This window comes from Ischnura elegans, chromosome 4, assembly GCF_921293095.1.
Source record: "Ischnura elegans chromosome 4, ioIscEleg1.1, whole genome shotgun sequence".
Taxonomy (NCBI): Eukaryota; Metazoa; Arthropoda; class Insecta; order Odonata; family Coenagrionidae; genus Ischnura; species Ischnura elegans.
The window spans coordinates 90,243,485-90,261,237 of NC_060249.1; the positions used below are offsets into that span (position 1 = coordinate 90,243,485).

Here is a 17,753-nt window from a genome sequence, read left to right on the forward strand (position 1 = left end):
CTTTTCGGCTGTCATGTCCAGAAATGCCTAGCTTGCTATTTTTCTCTCCGTCAACCTCTCCGTGTCTATTATCACCAACCTCCATATTCCTGTTTAGTACAATTTCTCAAATCATTTTCAGATGTTCCACGTTTATGCACCACATAATGAGACACTAAAACGGTATTATTTGCGAAAACTTTCTCCACAACCTTTAACAAGATAACGAACAAAAACCCTTGTGTAGATCCTCATTTGCTAACAAATGTTTGAAATTTCCATCGAAAATCCTCATATCTTCACTAATGTGACATTATCTATAGTGGTCTGATCTGGTAACTTGCTGTAATATTTTTTAGTATCAAATTCATTTATAATACACTATCAAATGTTTAAAACTACAGTTCATAGGTATTAAATAGGAATACAAAGCTTTGGATTTACTGTCATGCAACGAAAAAGATGAGTTTGGGCTAAATCAGTCGGGAAAGCGAGACTCACCAGACAAAGGAGGACAGTGCAGCAGAACATCGCAATACACGTGCTATTCAGAAGTAACAAGTGAATCACGCTCCCCAATTAAGGGTAACGGAGGGAAAACTCCGAATTGCTGTGGACTTGAATAATACCGTATTACGGCGCCCCGCCCAATTGATCGCAATCTTATGATGTTTGAAGAGAGATAAGGGGATTAAGAGCAGAATTAGCCAGTAACCGCACGGAAACGGAAGTCCGCACGACCCATCATCGGGCACGCGGGAATTGAATATAATCATAATCCTATCAAAAAGACGTGATAACCTAAGTCACGATTGACACGTCCCCTTTTCGTTTCTATTCCAGTTTTGTGACGCGTTATCTTACGCGCCGAAAATCAGACGGAAAGAATACGATTGAGAATCAAGTCGAGGTATTTTTACTTTGTACTGAAATATTGGCAATGATGAGGAGGATTTTGGAGCGAGAATAACCCCCCGAACCTCCCAGGAAAACAGAAATAAGTAACAAATATACTTATGTGGATTTTTTGCGTAAGTTTTCATTTTAATCGCGCAATAAGCAACGCGTTCCCGATTCAAGTCTTAATTATGCGTAGGAGATTCTAGAAAATCTCCGTTGAGTTCATAGGTATTGCTTAATCTCCCGGCGCCCGCAGAAAAAATAATGAACCGATCCCGGTAACAACAGCCTAAATCCGAAAAGAATTCATCTCACTAGTTACAAATAAAAAGAACTAAATCCCATACAACCTAAATTCGCTCCTCTAGGTATGAGAGGTTCTAGTTAGACATATTTGTTTACGTCATATTGATTTAAAATCTTTAATTGTATATTATTCTGTGACAGATAAACGTTTAGGTAGACGTGGCAGAGGCAGGTTTTATAACGAAAACTTATTGAGGATTAAAAGGTTCACATTCTTTAGTAATTGCTAATGTCCTTCTGGTATATTTTTTAGCTAATATTTCTTACGAAGAAAGTTCGTTGTTTGATAATCTCGTAACTTCACTTCCAAATTGTCGTAGATACAAATTCAATGAATAACCAGCCAATCCCTCGGGGAGAAAGTTCGTGGTATTTCTTCACTGTCTACTGCAAGGCCGTAGCGAAAAGGAAGGAGGGACCAAGGGATTCAAACTGCCACGAAATATTAAGGAGATATGGTCTCGAGAGTATCATTTCCAAATAAAACCCTCTGATAAGTACCCCTTCGCCAAATGAACCCACTAAAATTTTCCTTTTTTTACCCACGGCTTTGTCTACTGGGGAATAAAACATGCCCTAACGTCACTTTCCCGCACACCGAACATAGATTCTACGCGATCGATACAACCCCGGTGGATAATCACAATGGTGGTTAAGCTTAGCCTCGAAGGAAAGTTACCATGGGTGAACTTCTCCGCAAAATTACTCGGTACCCGTAAGGAGGTGTCACGAAATGCCCCGTGTGGTGCAGTATACAAACTCGTGACCTGAACCTATCAAGCGCCCGCTTTCTGTGAGTACATGCTGAGCGTGCACATCAATCTGGAAAATATAGCTTAGAACATCGAAATTTCTCGTCTTCCATTAAGGGAATTTCAGACTATACGATCGGTCCAAAACTATGTGAAACCATTTCGGAGTTTGGGAGAAAGTATATTATGGAATGTCTAAATTACATGCAGTATCGACTGTGGTGTGTACACTTTGGAAGTAGTAATTTAATGTGTTAGCTATGTTAATATTTTCTGTGACAATAGGGTGGTTTCCTATTTTTTATTGCCTAAATAAATAGGTTATTACTCCTGGAGTACGTATTTCATGCTTTTAGATTGTTAAATGACGGCTATGAGCCACACTACGATGCAGGCTGGTGATAGGTATCAGAGTACTCTGCTAGCAGGTAGCGCTTGGCTTAAATAAGGATTATTAATACCCTTTCAAACGAAGGAAACTTTCCGACCATAGGTAATTTTAATAGGTGATTATTAACAGATGTTTCCCTGAGCTCTGTTTCTCATGCACTCATTGGTAATCTAAGACGATGTAAAACTCCTGACTACTCGTATAGCACCTAGGCCCTTGTGACGTCACGTGGAGCGGCATCGCATGGCCGCCAATCTGGCCTTTATGAAATGAGGTTAAAATTGACCATTAAAATTCGTCTAAACTGAGATTTCTGAAACTAAATAATTTGTATATTATAAATGCACTAATGGTGGGTAATGAATCGCAATCAATGCCTTTCGTTTTCTTTGATGAAGGAAACTACCCTATTTTATCATCTTTCTCAAACAAGGAATTTACGGTTAAAGATATAAGCAAAAATAACCATTAGCGATGTGACATTAAGGGCCGGTTTTATAATGTCTGGTTAAACCTCACGTTAATTTGACGTGGAGATTACGGTAACGTGGAGTTTAACGAGAGGTTGTGTTTTATAAAGCAAATCCTACCGCCGGTTGGCTGATGGGAACTTTAACGAGAGGAAAGCGCAGCTACTGTAATTCTCATACCAACAATTGATCGCGAAAAGTGAAACAGACGAAAGTCGAAATTGAAAAAAAATCGAGTTGGAGAGTGGTGAAAGAATTGTTTACGTTTGTTTTGAAGTGATGGTTAGCTTTGAAAACGAAGATGACGCCAATATTTTCGGTTTTAATCGTTGACGATCTTATGGTCAATCATCAGTGTGTCGTTAAAATAGAAATACTCGCCTCGAATTATGAATATTTGTCAAGTACAAGCGTTAATTTGAATGAGATACGTGTAAACCATAAATTACACGGAGATAATGAATTACTATTTGTGAATGGATTGAATCAAGGTGGAGTCCCTTTGCAAGAAATAGTGGTAAATTAACCTTGTTTGTGCTTATTAAACGAGAACGAAGATTCTCATTTGTATTGTTAAACCAATCGAAATGGTTTTCTATTGAGTAGGCCACCAGAGCGATTTTAGGAACATTTTGAGGCTACAATGTAATCATAATGACGATAAATTTTAATCATACTTTTGCAGTAAGATATATCTTCTAAGCGTTAGTATGGCCCCTACGCTAATTTATCATAATCTCTGCGTTCCCTACAGAATTAGGAACAACTTGTTAGTTGTGAATAATCAAAGCCTTTCCCGTTTTCAAAGTACTCACCATGGCCATAATTTAAATAACAGAATTTATAACCAACCACCGTCTAATAGAAAAATTCATCAGTGTTCATTAAAACGATAACGAGGCGCCTGTCACAATGATGTCATTGTTATGATTAATTCAATTAATTCATGGTGATTCCTTTGATGATTTTTGTGTTTTTATAGAAGCATTTTCAGTTTTATTAAAATGTTCACAATAAGGAGGTATATTCAGCCATGTGGCACTCGTGTAACAGACACGAAAAGAATTGAGCCATATAATTGTCAGCTAGCAGCAGATATTTCATAACTTTAAATTATCTCATCTTATTTATGACTATATATACATATATATATACTGTTGAGAAGCAATATGTTTCATGAAATCCATAATCTCTGGCAAATAAATTTTCAATAAGGGACAGAACTAAGTTTAAATTTCTTCATTAGAGAGATCAAAACCTATTGCATGACACCAAGTAGCCCTTACCATTGAAGTATAAAGTGAAACATATTTTGATACTGGCTGTCAATAGTGTAGTTGATACTGTAATAGGGATGACTGTGAGTATTTATGGTAATGCCATTGAGAATGTATTCATTGCCATCATAAAATTGAATGGGTGTTCAGAAATCACTGATTATGAACATAATTTCACAGTCTAAAATTAAAATTAGAGAAGAATGAATAAAGTTTGAATAACTTATGCATAACCCTACCACAGTTACTTCGAGGGCTCCTGCTATCCAATTATTAAATAAATGTACAGTTTGCAGCAAACCTTTCATACTTTACAAGTAGGCTGCATGTTGTTATAAAAATATGCATCTGTAACAAATATTGCAACTCTTTTTGGCTCATAGCTTGGGATGGGGGATCTATTCTTTATGTTAATACTATTTTTGCAAACCTTGTGTAAGAATAAGTTTTAAGTGCTAACATAACTAACTTCATATCTAATCAACAGCAAAGGCTTGTATTGTATTTAAGATTTAAGGAAAAGAGATGGGAAGCAAAGATATTAAAGTTGCTGGGTTCAATTTATAAAAAATCTGTCAAAAAACATATCTAATCAGAATGAAAGTAATAAATTTCAATTCTCAATGGTGTTTATGAATACTATACTATATATTGTGATAGACATATTCTTTTATTCTCAGACCACAAAATAAGAAGCTTTCATTGAACATGTTTTAAATATTTAGCAGAGTACTAAATTATACAAAGACAGAAGTGGATCCAGGATAGGGATAAGGGGGTGGGCTAGGTGAGGTTAAAATTCCAGCTGAAGTGGGGGTGGGAAATAAACCACCATTCTATCTAGTGTAAATTGGATACCCAAGGGGAGTAAATTGGATTCCCTCCATAGCCCCCAACCCCCCATGCATCCGTCACGGTACAAAGATACAGTTATTTATATAGCATTTAAAGAATTTATTTGTATCAAATGCAAAGCATAAGGATTCCATCATGATGACTCCTTCATTGCAACTGTCTTTTTGGGATATGGGTTTTCAATGGAATTATGTTGTTACATGGCGCCACAATAAGTTATTAAGTTATTTTTTTACTACCTACTTCTGGGGGATATCCTTTTGAATGCTGTACCAAGTAATCTCTAAATCACCACACTGACATCACTCACTTATAATTAACGTATGTGCTTCCATTATCATAAATGCAATAATACGACTTCCCCACAGAATTTTATCATACCATGTTCTATTTATGAAGTGATTATAGAAGCAATTTCCCTTACATCCACTCCACTTTCATAAATCTATAAAGAAATTTGCCTTTGTGACATGAACATTCTCATAGACTGTTTCTCATTACATACGTTGCAGCTATGCATGTTAAAATATATCTCTAGTGATGCAGATTGGAGCGAGATAGATGAGACAGAGATAATCCTTGGAATAAATAAAAAGAGGAGAATTAAAGGGAAAATCATAGTACCAAAGTGCAAATAGAAGTCTGGTTAAGATACATGGAGTAAGGTTTGCCATGGAACTGGTATTTTTGACCCAGAAGGAGGATAAGAATAGAGGTACACAGGAATGTATAGATAATATTGACAGAGGAAAAGGAAGCAGGAATTGCTAGACCTGATAAATGAGGTGAGGGAATTTTTGCAGGAGATGAATTAGAATAAATGATGTAGATGAAGTGTATATCAAGTTTGAAATGCTGACAACAGTGATTAAGGTAAGGATTTTGAGTAACAAGCAAGGGCAGGGAGACAATGGTTCTGGAATAAATGGAATAACCATGTATGTTACAAAGAACACGTCAACCTTAATGAGTAGATCACTTCTAACAGTAAGTATTGGAATGAGATATCTTGTCATGCATGATTATAAGTGTTGATGATATTATACCTAATTGATTTTTTGAACGTATGTACTCATTAGTGACAGTTCAATGGATGGAGCATGAAAAAATTAATAAAAGCTACGTATGGGATTGAACTCACAAGAAACTAATGAGTGTACCAGATATGTGATGTAAATTGGCTGTTATAGGAATATGTCCTCACTTATCCTTTGAAGACTTATTAAACATATTAGTTAGTTAAACGTCGACAAGTAGTAGTAAGGGTTAATATTTTATGAAGAAACCATACCAAGGATCCCACTTAAGGCTTTGAAAGAGTTATTAGTAAAATTAGACATTGCAATATTTCCACTGATTTTATTATAATAAAACTCAGTGGAAATACTGCAATGTCTAATTTTACTAATATGAAGAACTTCCACCTTATCTAGCCCAACATCATACAAGATACTTTGAAAGAGCTTATCGATGAAAAAATTTCAGTGGTCACTGATAAGCATGGAAAATAACGAATGGAATGGTGGTGAATGCAGTCATTTCCTGTAAATTCAACTTCATGAGCAAATACATATGTACACAGACAACAGCTTTCCCCAATAGCAAGCAAGAGTAGCCCAGCTGGCTCAATGTTGTAAGAAATACAACTGACTCTGATTGTTTCAAACATTCCCTTAGCAGACAATGCTTGAGAACCTCAATAAATATATTCCCTTAGCAGGCAATGCTTAAGAACCTTAAAATAATATTTCTTTGATTAATCTGGCTTTGACGTTCCGTGAGTCTTCAGGTGCAAGGGTCCAAATTCTCTCCTTGAATTAAGGCTCAAATGTGTGGAATAAAACCAAACTTTTTCAGGATAAAGTATCGAATTGTTAACTTTCACTATATTAAAATATTCAAACCTGAAATAAGATAAGTATTGGTAACCAAATTGGCACTCTTATATTTTAACATGAGGTTCTTGATGGGCACCACTGATTCTATGGCTCTGAAACAACTTTTGATGGTAGATGCACCACTGATTCTATAGCTCTGAAGCTACTTTTGATGGTAGATAATTTGCTAGGAGGTTTTAATAGTACATAACCTGTGTTTGGCTACGAACCGCACTTAGGCAATAAAGTCGCAATTTTTTCCGTTGAAGGCTACACATTAGAACACTCAGAGACGAGAAGACTTCTCTTGCTAACGGTGCCTTTCCAAATCTTTTTCTATCAAAATAATATGAGAGGTCATTACTTAGTCACAAAAAGTACAATAATTAGTAAACTTCCACACTCTAAAGGCTCATTTGCCTAACAAATTCATTAATATGTCATACCATCTTATGAGCAAATCAGTCATTCTCACTTTTTTACCCACACGAGCTGTATTGGTTGCATCAATTTGCCTTTCTCAGCTTCCAAAGAAAACTCAAACAGTATCTTGTATACATTACGTACGAAACGCGCAAAATCCTTTCTTTTTCACGCAATCTTTCACTTGCCTCACTTATTCCTACATATTTATCTCCAAGCAATACCAAGCCGTACACCAGATATTGTTAATGGACTTACCTACAATTTTTTTGTAGTACTTTGACAAACATATCTTTTGGAAAAGGAAATACGAAAATACTTTCACCTCATAACATATATCCTCACAATTAATTATAAATTCTATAGTGACATCAAATGCTAGTAAATCAGAATGCAATCAGTAAGTACGATCTTTTTCTCTCTTTCGATTGCCAAATACGAAACTTGGCTGTTCTTCTAATTCAAACTGTCTTTGTAAACACCGACACATTTTAAATTCGTTGATAAAGTCAGCAAAACCAGGTAATAACAGATTTCTATACCTACACTCCTGTTACACCTCCTTCTTTCTCTTCGATATGTAATTCTAATATTTTTCATCAACTCACTTGGCTGGCACAAATCATACAAACTCCTACACCGGCACAAATATTGCATAACTTCAACATTTTCAGGGGTTTGGCACACGATCTCCGACTGCAGCCCATAGAATAGACAATATTATTTATTGAATGGTGATTATTATCAAACTTGAGATGTTTGTAAGGATTTCGTAGCGTATACCGTAGAATACGTCGAATAGCATGAAAACAGTGGTCCGTTCCGGATATATCACCGGTCTTATGGAAATATTTCACTTATTAAATTGCTAGTATGGTGCTAAAAATATTGGAAATTGATTGCTGATATCGTAGATACGGATAAAAACGGAGGGTGCTGCGCTTGGTCGATTATTTCTTCCGTATATTATCGTAGGGTACTTAAGCATTTCAAAACATCCGCCATTTTCAACAATTTAAACTTCACGTTAACCTTTTACCCAAGGGAAATCCATGGTTTAGCTTGACTACCACTTTAACGCTCAGATTTGGCTTAACCATCGATTATAAAACAGAATTTTGGGACTTAACCGACGCTTAGCTTAAACTCCAGTTTAACCAGACATTATAAAACCGGCCCTAAATTGAAGTATTATCTCGTGTTTTCCAGGCTTTCTTTTCTTTTGAAAGACTACTCGGGCTTTTCAGGGCTGATAAATAATAGAAAGACAGACTTTGAACATGAAAGTCGGCTCCCGAAATGTCGGCAGCAATGCCAAAAATCACCCGGTGGGAAGCCCGGGAACCCTTCAATGAAATTAAAGTCACACCAACGGTTTTTCAAAGCGTCCAATCAATTCCAGAGCATACGGAACAAAGGCATACGTTGCTGAGCAGTTAGATAATTAAGCTCCTGTGGCAGAACTTATGAGGAGGAGGGACGCACCACTAAAGGCCTGTTTACACGGTACATTAACACGTACGGGTTAATATTTAAATGTATGAACGCGAGAATGAACGCCAAAATGCACCGTGTAGCCACCCAACTTGTGCGAATGCATGCACAGAAAATAGAACCTGTTCTAATTTGATTCATGCATTCGTACATGTTCCGTTCCGGTCCACAAAAATCATTCACGCAAACGTACATTAACTCGTACGTGTTAATGTATCGTGTAAACAGGCCTTAAGGTTATCAGTTTGAGTAGTAGTAAGAGTAGTCCTAGGTCGAATTTATAAATAGGGAAGAAATGGTAAAAGGATCGCTGAGTGAGAGTGAAAAGATGTAGGCTAGCGATGATTCAATTCTGGACCGTTGCGCTATACGGTGTGGTGACGTGAATGCCGTGGAGGGAAAGAGAGAAAAGGAAGAGGTGTATTACAACTCATGGAATGGAATGGAGTTGAGATGGATAGAGAATAAAACGAACGAAGAAGTATTTGATATGGTGCGTGAGGAGAGGAAAATTCTAGAGGAGATAAGAAAATGCTACAGGCAGTGGCGTAGCATGGGGAGAGTCCGGGGGGTCCGGACCCCCCGAAATATAAAAACAATTATTTTCCTTCATAAAAGACAACAAGATATTGAAAAATCATGAATTTACAAAATATTTCTTTAATAAATTGTTTTTTCGATTATGACAAGTGTTAAAATTAGTTTAAAACTCATTACTTAGTACCCTGTTTTTCAAAAAAATTCCCCCCCTGGTTTCGGACCCACCCTAACGAAATTCCTGGCTACGCCACTTAACAAAAGGCATAAATGGAAAATTTACTAAAGGGAGAAGGGATGCGGAAAATAGAGAGGACTTGTCCTTGTGTCTGGACACAATTGGGTGAAATCGAAAGAAAACGTGGACCAAATAATAAAATGTCCTCGTGAGCATGGCAGACTCTGACTTAATGCGATATTAACATAAAATGTAATAAAAATAGCGTTTAAAAATATGTATGCCGGGAAATTCATTTCAGAGATTCATTGAAGAATCAAATACATTTATAAAATGGTATTAAACAATGTTTTGCAACGTGAGCGAATCCAAACTCAGTTCAAAATCTCTCATGTGAGGCGAAATCTCTCATGTTAAGGCAGTGAAAAGTTATCATATTAAGAGATAATACCATTTTTCCATATAAATTTTCCAATTGCGTCAACGGGTACTTAATCCGTGAGATTTTCCGAGAAAACTGAAAACCACCGTCCATAAGAAAGCTTTGTTACGTTTCCAAGCCTGAAGAGAGACAAAGGCGAATTAACATAGCAATTGAAACCCTGTTCATTAATGCTAACCATTGAGTTTTTTTTACAAGGTTTCAATTTCCCACCATAAAAAAACGTCATTTTTTCATTCTGTCCACATTTGTATTTCGACTTAATCCCAGCGTGGGACGCTGAGTTATTGCGAAGAGGGAGGAAGAAAACGGGGTTTCGAGAGAAATTTTTGTTAGAGACCTTTTACCAAATTTCGTGGAGTAATTAAATTTGAGACAGGGAAATTCTCGGAAGGTTTATAATTTCTCCGCTGAAATACCCTTATCGATAGAATAGGTACGTGTAATGAATGCGTATGACTTCATTACCTTTCTCGAACTTGCTGATTTTATTGATGGAAGAACTACATAACTGGCAGTTCGTGTTGTCACCTCCTCCACGTTTGATCTCACTGGATTGACCCTCAAAATAACCGAACCAGGTTGTTAAGTCAATCTTTTCCTTGGTTTTACTGCTACATTCAGCGATTTGCTTATATCCAAATTAATGTTATTAACGCTTACCAAGTGAAGTTAAAAAACTTTCCGTTTTTTTACTGCGATGATTTGAGTTAATTATACAATGCCAAATGCTGTTCAATATTTCTACTAAACATAAAATCCTTGTTTTATTTGATTTTTTAAACTATAGGTGGTATTCCATCATTACTAAATAATGATCGCTGTTGATGCAGAGGTAGCTTTTTCAGTCCTTCACCTCGTTTTTACTCAGCACACTGTTAAATCTCTGCTCCATTGAAATGTTGTTTTTTCTTAATCCTTTTGTCGTCTGGCATTTTAACTGTAGCTTATTCGAATTTGATTTTTAAGTAACGCGTTAGCACTTACTTTACACACGTGACTAGCTTGCGCTCTTTGCAACCTATCAGCTCTTTCTAGCAACCTTTCAGCTCTTTCATTTAAATTTTGTATTCTATATTTGCTGGTTATTCTACCCTTCTGACTTTCAGCGACTATTGCGTTCCAACTTCCTAAAATAGTTAAGCTTTCGTCTTCTTTTTACCAACCAGTTTTATGATGTCTTCATGACCCTCTCAACCTCGTCTTCTTAATCTGAATTAGGCTACAAAATCTACACTTTAAAGTATTTTCGGGTTTTGTTTCTGTTTTTTACCTTCCATTACATTCTGTTAATCTTTTTCAAATACTTGTCGGCGCTCTTTTTGAACAACCCGTCAGCGCCCAAAGTTTTTCTTAAATTCACACATATTTCACTTTAAAAAAATATGATACATATGAGCTCAACACAATGAACACAATTCAAACTGACTGAATAACAGAGGAAACCTTCTACTAAGTATGTGCACCGATATGTACACTAAAATGCACATATTAAATGCAATGCAGGAGTATTGGCTCAGCACTGCACTGGGTGCCATATGGCACCTGTGGGCGTTGACGGGCAGCAGTGAATTTTACAGATCCTGCATATATGAATCTATGAATATTATATTTATATATTATTAATAATATGATATTTATTATTATTATAATATTATATTTATTTATATTTATATATAATCTATGAAATTATATGAATCTGCACCTGTGACTTTCAAAACTATTCTACATAATGCCTCTTCATTTTGCCGATTCATAGCACGTCGAGGTTCATTAATTCCATTTCTAACTTCAGGTTCTCCACTCTTTCGCAGGTTCGAAGCGATCACGCGTTCCATGTCCTTAAACTTAACCTTCTCTTACGCCGATGTACTATCGTGAGTAGTCCCCGAATGGATATGCAAGTGAGGGACCAGTTTACTACCCCGATAAACAGAACATGAAGGACCTGGGACCCAACCTCTCCCAGAAATGAGCAAAATAAAAAATCAAGTATCGTAGTCTGAATTAGTCAGATAAATCATGCACGCGAGACTATGGCTGCGGCATGCAGCGATACTCCGTCACAAATATCACTGTTCGTATGTATTAAAATACAAAATATAAAGGCGTGTCTGTATAAAGACTGAGTGAACCTGACATTACGTTTTTCCCCGCTAATAGGATCAGTCATTAATCTCAAGTTTTTACTTATAAATATTGATGCAAGTTATTGCTAACAAAAATGTAAGCATTGCCCGATTACGCGCGATAGAGAAAAATACGGAAAACCGAAATCGTTTTACTGGATTTGACGAATTTTGTTGCTTCTCCGATCGCCTCTCGTCAGCGAGGTTGCGCTCAGCGTTGAGTTCAAACCAATGGTTGATGTAAAAATACAGGGTGGAGAAAAATTGTGTCGTGAAATACGAACCCTTGATAGCTGATGCCAGTAGGAACCAAATTATGAATGATGTTTAGGTCGACAACGCACAATTTTTAAACTAAAGAAACTTTGAGCCAAGCGCTCCGATTGGCCGCGAGTTTGCCCTGTTGCCGGATGCTCTGGAAACTCATGGCACTCGGCATCTTTGCCTACGAAAGATCATGATTGTACCCAAGCACTCGGCAGCAAGGCAAACTCGCGGCAAATAGGAGAGCACGGCCAAAGGTTTCTGTAGTTTAAAAATGGAGCGTTTCCGACTTAAACACCACTAGTAGTTTTGGTTACCACAAAAATTACTCTATCCAGGGCCAAAATTTCGTGACACAAGTTTTCTCCACCCTGTATAGGAGGTGGCGCTTGGGGCCCGCGCCCTGGGAATATTTAATTAGAGAAGGGTTCTTTTCTTGTCTTGAAATATAATTAAATAATCGAGTGAAATAGCTGCACGTTATCTATAAAATAATGTGGTGGCTTCCCTTTCCTCATTGCATTGCTACAGTAGACAAAGAGAATGTTGAGGTGCCCCTCCAGTGGCTGAAATCTAAAAAAAGCTGGCAAAAACCTCAATCATGGTTTCTTTATACATGAAAAACATCGCATTTGATAGAAATAGGAAAATAAAAGCCATCAAAATATGTAAAATTGTGGAAGTTTTACTAAATATTCTATTTTAAAATGCAAAAAAGTCGAAAATAAGGCAATAAATATCATAAATAAAATGAGTAGCGAGATATGCGAAATAAAAAAGAGTATAAAGCAAGGAAACATATGCTTCCATATTCTGTATTAAAATACCCGAATGACCTAATACTTTTATGAATAATTTTTCTCCTATTTTCTGCCTGAAAGGAGCATGCCACTAGCTCAACTGTCTATATTTAAGTCTGTCCATTGTGAAGAACAATTCGAAGTTGGCGCCCCTGACACTTCGCACGCGAGGTTGAAGGTGGGAGAAAGAGAGACTTATGTCGGTGAAGTTTACCTTCCGTCGACGAATAAGAAATCGATAAATCGTGAGAGCACGCAACGCAGATATAACTTCCGATGACTGGCCGTGCAGTTGCAGGAGAGGTTACTAACCCCCTCTGCCGTAGTTTGAGGAACACAACCCTTGTTTGGTCAATAATGTGTTTGGAACGGGGTCTGGAGTACCAAATCAAGGAAAAGGAGAGACCAAAACAATGCAACGAAAAAATTTAAACGATTAAATGAATGAAACAGCCTAGATATGCGCATGGTAGTGTTATCTAATAATGATAAATCAAGATTAAGCTACTTTTTAATATAGAAAATAATATTTTGAGCAACTCAAGCCGCTAAAGACGGAATGGTTACTTAAAAATCTATGCAGTAAATTTACGCGACGATATTGGTATAACATTAGATAATCAGCTCAATTTTAAAATCAAAAAATCAAAAAAGTATTGCTCTTCATCTTACAGAAAAGCGTGTCACTTACGGCTGACTGTGAGCTTGGACGACACAGTATTTCATATATTTCCCAATCTTCATCTTCTACTGCAACATCGACGTTTTCCATTTTCTGCTGTAAACATTGTTTTCATGGAAATATTTCTACACTTTCACCACACAGATTCTTCTTCCTCATTTGGCAGAAAATTATGAATCATCACACTGTTCATTTTGTTTTGTTTACAGAATTTAAATGCGTCCACTATGAAAGTGGCTCTGATTCCTGTCCTCATTATCAACAAAAGATCACCACATAATGACACTATTGACCCTCAACGAGAAAAATATCAAATAAATTACCTATAAAAGGCAAAAATCACCAAATGATTCAGTTTAACAAAGATACACTGCAGTAGTTCACGTGTACTAGCCTTAAGCGCGATCACAAGTGGCGCGGATCAATATTACGCAAAGCTATTTTCATTTCGTCTTTCGCTGTTTCCACCCTACTACCGCTAGAGTTCCTTCTTGGGTCTCAGCTGATTTTACGGAATCGGCCTACATTTGTACTGCTGAAATTCTGTTTTAAGGACAGAAGTTTTTAGCAAGCTCAAAAATGTTTTATCAATACAATAGTTTTTCTGGAAAACTAACTGGCTCGCAGCAGTTCCAGCCATGTTTTCCTCTGGTAAGGCTAACATTATCATTTGTTCAACGCTCTTTTAGTTGTGATCTTTGCTAGTTTTGCAGAATAACAATTGATTTACTTGTGGCTTGGTCTTTATCGGAAATATTTGTTTGATATTTTATTATTAGAGCCCTCAGCCCGCACCTCAAGGAGAAGCCCCGAAGGTTACTTTCGCAGACCCTAATACGACGATAGCCAAAGAAAGCCCTCCGCCTTTTCGAGGAGCTGGTGGAAAAATGATGGGTGCCGTCTCTGAAGCGCTTCGCCAGCAACAAAAGCTATTTCAAGTGAGTATATGTTGCTTTTTTTAAATATTTTATATGATCATTGACAAGGATACAGACCTGTGTAATAAGTAATTTGTTACGACAAAGAAGGTGGATTACCTATTGTTTTGAGTGCTCCGAGTGCCATGCCTGCCCTGACAGGGTTATTATGTTCCAGTCATTGCTGAAATTGCCAGGAAAACAGTCGTTGGGCCACTAATTTCTTTTCCTGTGGTGTTATTCTGTTCAATTTTGGTGCCAACAAGCTAGATTTTTTCATGGGTTTACTTCTAGAAAGGAACTGTGGTTGATCAAGATTAGTGGGTGCAGAGCATTTAAGTGAAATAAGGGTATATGGCTGCTAAGGGTGGACAGCTTCATAGCCTGTAGTGCAACGGCAGGTAGCTGATGGTAGATAAAGATGCTTTCACTCAAAGGGAATAGTTTTCAGTGAGGCTAGCAGTCATTGTGGATGGTTGGATTAAGTTTCAGTTATAGCTCTTATGTCATTTGACAGAGAAATACCAACTAGAAGTAAATAACACACTGCACTCTCCTGTCCGTAATATTTATACTTTCCATGCTAATTGTTGACATTCAATCTTTTCTCTCTCCTCTAATAATAGAAGATTATTATTGCTAAATTCTCACAATTAACACCAGTTGACTGCACAGGTTGACTGAAGGGAGGAATAGTTTCGTGCATATGTGTATGCACGAAACTATTCCTCCCAACTTATCCTTCCTACTAATTCAAAATCCTTCTGAGCTCGCATAAAAATTACGTAGTGCATTATTTAACAAAGTTTTATCATTAAACACGTCTCAAAACATGCCGTTTGCATGCTTAGTCCAGCGATATTACTCCTACTTGCCTAACTTTCACTAATCCACGGAATAATAAGGATCGGACCTTTCATATTGTGTCTGTTTTTGCTGTAATGTCTGATGGTGTTTCTCGTACCCCTTGGGTACCCATTGTAAAGCTCTTGTAGGAATTTATCCTGCATTGCACTGTATTATGTAAGTCAATCAGATCTTTGAACACAAATATATGAAACTACTTCCCGAAGTCTCTCTGTTGATTCCCAATAAACAATGCGGCCTGGGCATTGAGAAATTTCTTTTAAATCCTATGTGTTTGCCAAGATGCTACAATTTGCAGAATTATGACATATTGGCTCTGTGCCCTGCAGTATCGCAGATAGGGGTGTCGCATATCGATGGCTAAGTTCGAACAACACGTATTTAAAAAATAGCACCTTTTCAGGAGAGCTAAAGAACGATTATTTTTTTTTTACTTGTACACTGAAGTTAAAAACCAAAAGTTAATATAACTTAAAAAGAAGCATTCATTTGCAAACAAAGAGTTGTTATTTGCTTGTATTTTATTTCTTTAATGTTATTTCTCTTTGTTAAAGATATCTGTCTCAAACGGGCCGAATTTGAGATACGTGTGGTTAGAACTAAGCCATTGATATGGTGTTGTATACTTGGCATCTCTTGCTAACTTTAACCTGTTTGACAGTATGAAATTAAGTATTAATTGATTTGTTGTTTGCTTTCTCTCTACAAAGTCAGTTACTTATGAGTCTATGCACTTATGTACTCATTTTAGCTTTTATGAGCAGTTTTTTTGCTCTCTGAAATGAATTGTGATAATTTTTTGAGGTTTACTAATTTTTCACTCCTTCGTATGAAGAAGTTCTATAGGCTATAAGAAGCTTGATATGTTGCTTATCTCTCAACTCTGTAAAAGAGGCATAAAACATTTGAAGTTAGTTGCTGCAATATCATTTACAACTTTTGATGTAAAATAATGTATTTATGCTTTGAAAAAAAAAGACTGCTGTTTGGACAAGTAGAAATTTGGATTTCAAGTGTTTTCTGAGGTAAAGATGATAAGGAAGATGTGGAGGAGAAAGTGATGGTTGAATTTCTGTAGAAAAGGAATGAAACAAATTTCTTGTGTAAACAATTGACACAAGACTCATTCACTCACTCATTGAAATGAACAATAATCTTGAATTAAATAATTGAAGGTAACTGACTTTTTCCAATGATTTTTTGTAATTGTTAGCTGATAGAGGCTTATAGATTTGGGTATTCATTTTTCCTGAAAAACAATGGAAAAAATTGTCTTTTATGGAGTAAATCCTCGAAGTTATATTGAAATTATTTTTGCCACTCTTGACTACGGCTCCAAGTTCATGTTGTTAGTTTAGAATAATAGTTCACTTTTTGTTTGCCAGGTGAACTTTAATTAGTGATATTTACAGGGGAGATTATTGACTTACTACATTCGGAGTTATTAGAAAATTTATTATGAAATGCCTTTTACTGTCTTGAAGGTACTTTTTGTGTGACTTGCGTTATTTTTAATGCAGTGAAGAATCTGTAACAAAATATTTAGAATATTTTAAGTAGATTCATTTATTGGAAACTGTATATATAATACTTTTATTCTCCATTTCAGGCTCCTAACAATATCCCTATTCATTTGAAAGGGGGACAGATGGATAAAATTCTGTTTGGAGCCACCATTGCTCTCTGTGGACTGAGTTTAATGGGGTGCTTCAAGGTGTACTATGATCTTTCTGTGCCAAGAAAGTAAAAACTTTAGTTTTTAATAGGTAGAATATTTAAGCTGTACATTTTGATGCAATTATAGTGTTATTGTTAAAAAATCTCTTTTTTATTGATGAGGTAGAACTCTGATAATTATATTTCCAGTTTCCCTTTTCAATGTTTTATGCAATTCACGTGAATAATACTTCCATGCATCCATAACGTTAAAAACTATGACTACCCTTTCTATAGAGGAAGTAATTGAAAACAAGATTGAAGTACGTATGTATTAAACCTACATCGATCACTAAGGTCACTCAGTTAACATGACTTGAAAATATTGCTACATTATCACATTACTGTAATTTAGTATTATATCCATTCTTTCAGACAAAAACTAAATCTACGGCATATGGCTTGATTGTAATGGGAAGATTGTATGTATTAGAGGGCAACTTTTGCCAGATTTGATGGCAAGAAAATACTGGTAAGAATTCATTGATCAATTTTCA

At 36.3% G+C, this 17,753-nt stretch overlaps 2 protein-coding genes across 2 annotated transcripts in view; one reads left to right on the forward strand and one right to left on the reverse strand.

The window, feature by feature from the left end:
• The window catches only part of LOC124157756 (coiled-coil domain-containing protein 170), a 47,245-nt gene extending 33,075 nt beyond the window's left edge, over positions 1 to 14,170 (reverse strand). Inside the window, exon 1 of the mRNA XM_046532756.1 lies at positions 13,766 to 14,170. Within this exon, the coding sequence (XP_046388712.1) occupies positions 13,766 to 13,846 (81 nt within the window). The 5' untranslated portion in view covers positions 13,847 to 14,170. The remainder of the gene's footprint in view (positions 1 to 13,765) is intronic.
• A 72-nt stretch (positions 14,171 to 14,242) lies between these two features.
• On the forward strand, positions 14,243 to 17,385 carry LOC124157758. The gene is made up of 3 exons (XM_046532759.1): positions 14,243 to 14,407; positions 14,536 to 14,694; positions 17,150 to 17,385. Exons 1-3 carry the CDS (start codon positions 14,336 to 14,338, stop codon positions 17,285 to 17,287), a joined length of 369 nt encoding a protein of 122 aa, XP_046388715.1. The 5' UTR covers positions 14,243 to 14,335; the 3' UTR covers positions 17,288 to 17,385.
• The last annotated feature ends 368 nt before the right edge of the window (positions 17,386 to 17,753 follow it).

Excerpts from the sequence above, each read along its gene's own strand:
- LOC124157758 (XM_046532759.1), top strand. The coding sequence starts at position 14,336 with ATGTTTTATCAATACAATAGTTTTTCTGGAAAACTAACTGGCTCGCAG. Across the intron at positions 14,408-14,535 it reads TCCAGCCATGTTTTCCTCTG|AGCCCTCAGCCCGCACCTCA; the intron begins GTAAGGCTAACA and ends TTTTATTATTAG. Across the intron at positions 14,695-17,149 it reads AGCAACAAAAGCTATTTCAA|GCTCCTAACAATATCCCTAT; the intron begins GTGAGTATATGT and ends TCTCCATTTCAG.